Raw genomic sequence first — 3,205 nt, forward strand, 5'->3', positions numbered from 1 at the left:
AAATGAGACATTTACATTTTTTTTTTTTAACTTAATATTTTTTTATAAATGTCTATTTCATTGTCAGACAATGCAATGCAAGTGTAGTGGGCATCTGAGATTTTTGTTAAATTGTTCCCAACTGTATACATTATATAATATTAATATTAAAAATATAATATATTTTTAGTTGGTATAATAGTACACCTTCTAAATACCACACAAGTAAATGAAAAATACCTAATACATTTAAATGAATTAGTACTTTTGCATGTGAAATCAATCCTCAAAGGCCTGCTTGTATACTGTACAAAAGTTATTCATGGCCATTTTAATTTCTACTATCCATACAGGCATATCACTAATGAAAAATACATTTGCTGTCCTTTTTTCTATGTAAAGATTTGACTGCTAAGACAACATAAGGTCTTAGCAGTTTGACATAAACAAATATTCAGAATTTACTAAATAATATTGACTGGGGAATTTTTTTTTTTTTAACCAGACTTGTCAAAAGACAGGGTTGTTAATCAATGAATTTGTGAATATGAATTTAATGTAAGTTATGGACAATTTTGTACTACAATACTTTTGTTTTCTTGTTTTGACTAGATCCTTTTGGATGGGCAAACATGGCAGTCAAAAGGCCAGCCAAGTTGCGGGTTATTCTGAATCTTGATGACACCAGGAAGCTAATTCTGCCTGATGGAATTCCAGAGTCAATGGAGCAGCTTATGGATGAAGTCAGGAAAGTGTGTGGGTTAAATGTCAATTTCAGACTGCAGTACCAAGACAGAGACTTTGGAGATGCACTAGTGGACTTGACATCTACTGCAGAACTTGAGGATTTGGCAACTGTCAAGGTCATCCCAATATCTGTTGATTGTAGCCAAGTAATTACTCTCACTATCTGTGATGATATAGCGTCTACTCAATCAGATGACACAGAGCTCCTGTCCACACCCTCAAGTTCTGTCTCTACAAGAACTCAGATGTGGCCACTTGAGTTTCCAATACCAAAATTCTCCTATGACTCTGAACTACAGTTAGAAAAGGGAAATGCTGTGTTTAGGTCAAACAACACAAGGTTGACACTGAGTTCAAAAACAAAGTCAGATATTTTGGAAAAGTTAGCAGAAGAGATATTCAAGTTCAAAGCCTACCCAACAGATGTAGACTTCAGTGACGTTGCTGAAGCACTGATCAAGAAACACCCATGCCTCTGTGAACTTGGCTCATACAACGGTTGCTACGGGTGGAAGCAGCGGCTAAAGACAAAAATGGGCAACTACCGAACTCAGCTGAAGGGCCTTGGGTGTTCTGAAATACTTGCAAATTCACTTAAGTCTAAAGCTCCAGAAGATGGATTACCAGCAAAAAAAGTCAAGAGACCTAAGAGAGGAGAGGCCAACCACATACCTGACATTCCAACTGGAGAGACCCCAGACAAATTGGAAAATGAGAGACTGTCACTTTTAAGTGAAGTAAAGAAGCGCAACAATCGTGCAGTGGTAAAGGATAAAATGGACAAGACCTTTTCACTGCGAAGACAGGACATTGTGGCAAAGGAATCAGCAGTGGAAGAGTTGAAAGAGAGATGGCCTGCATTGTTTACAATGGATGAGGCAAGTTACTTTTTAAATTAATGGCAATAGGTCAGTGAAGATCTGTAAAGTAAATTATCCCCCCCTTTCATAAGAAACTGAAAATTGAGCCAAAATGCAAATTTTGGCCCCTGATGTCAAACCCAAGATCTCACACAAAACAGTTTTTACATTTGAATTAAATTTTTTTTTTTTAAGATCAATGCTGAATTTATGAGAGTAACAACTGTTCCACTTCAAACGCGATTCATGGCTTCCTTGGACAAGCACCACAGCAAGCTGGTACAGATCTTCAGAAACAAGGGAGGAGCTATCAGAGAGAAGACCCAGAATATACTTAATGTTCTTGATCAAGTATGTACTTCCTAAATGCATCAAAATGTATTACTTATATCACATAAATAGTACCATTGTACATAGAAGAAATTAGGGATGTGTCACTATTTTTTGAATAATCTCATAGAGGCTTTTTTTAAATTACCACATTCAATGTCCAGAAAAGTAGTAAACACATTGTTAAAATAGTCAACATTCACTTTCTGTCCAGTCACGTGCGTGATTCACTTTGCGTGTCGGAATGTTCGAATCCCCAGATCTTACTTTACAAGTAAGTTTTAATTTGGACTTATTCAGTTACATTTTAGATACCCGGTCATACAAGTAATATGAAGAATACAAATTATTTCAGAAAAATTTTATATTTCTCATATGCAATTCATATGTGTACATTATTCTTCTATTACATCATATTGATATTCGTACTGGTATTAAATTGCACAGTTTAATGGGTAAATTAATTTATCAGAGACAGAAATACAACAAACACAAACACACACACTGTTAGGTTTTTATTTGTGCACGTAACTTGAATCGATCTGTGGAATATGTTGTAAATGCTTCGTCACAGGATTTTGACTGCTATATTTTTATTAACCACCAGATTAATTTTCGAGACACTCGAAGCTTTGAACCGTTTCCCGAAACAGTCAGAGGACAGTCTCAGTGCTTCATGAGGCTTCATTTGCCCATCATTAACCATAAGCTATAAATAAAAACTTTAGGTGACATGAAACTGGGCGCCAATGTCAAAAGCAAACCTACGCCCTTGGATAAATCCAGGAGACAAGGCGAGGAAAGCAATTTAACAGAGACGAGAACGGAAAAAAACTCAAAGAGAGAACTGAGGGCTTATAAACATGGACCAAAGAAAGGGAACTAATGAGATAATTAACAAGACACAAGTGAACAGAATGACATAATCAAACAGACTGGGGAAAACTAGGTCAAACCAAAAACATAGAACAGAGCACATGTCACACAGATTAACTTGAACAATTTTATCCCTTTTATGTTTGAAGAACTCTATCACAACTTTATCTTTTGCTTATGCGTCTTGTGGAAATTAAAATATGATTATATGCCTCTTTTTCTTTACGCTATGCGTTAATGAGTATCGCTTTTTATTTCTCCTCTTTCCTACTACTTGTTTCACTTCGGTTTCAGTTTTTTATAACCATTTCTTAATGTATTTATATATATATATGTACATGTATATGTATATGTCTGTGGCTGTACATACACATATGTAGTTGTTTTTTGGTGTTTGGCTTAGTGTTATGTTA

General features: G+C 35.4%; 1 protein-coding gene across 1 annotated transcript in view; it reads left to right on the forward strand.

The window, feature by feature from the left end:
- The first annotated feature begins 611 nt into the window (after window positions 1–611).
- Window positions 612–3,205, forward strand: part of LOC107749966 (uncharacterized) — a 3,294-nt gene continuing 700 nt past the window's right edge. The window contains exons 1-2 of the mRNA XM_016565205.1: window positions 612–1,604; window positions 1,782–1,937. Coding sequence (XP_016420691.1) covers window positions 612–1,604; window positions 1,782–1,937 — 1,149 coding nt within the window. The remainder of the gene's footprint in view (window positions 1,605–1,781; window positions 1,938–3,205) is intronic.

The sequence above is a fragment of the Sinocyclocheilus rhinocerous genome, unplaced genomic scaffold (assembly GCF_001515625.1).
Source record: "Sinocyclocheilus rhinocerous isolate Xijiao unplaced genomic scaffold, SAMN03320098_v1.1 scaffold7809, whole genome shotgun sequence".
NCBI lineage: Eukaryota > Metazoa > Chordata > Actinopteri > Cypriniformes > Cyprinidae > Sinocyclocheilus > Sinocyclocheilus rhinocerous.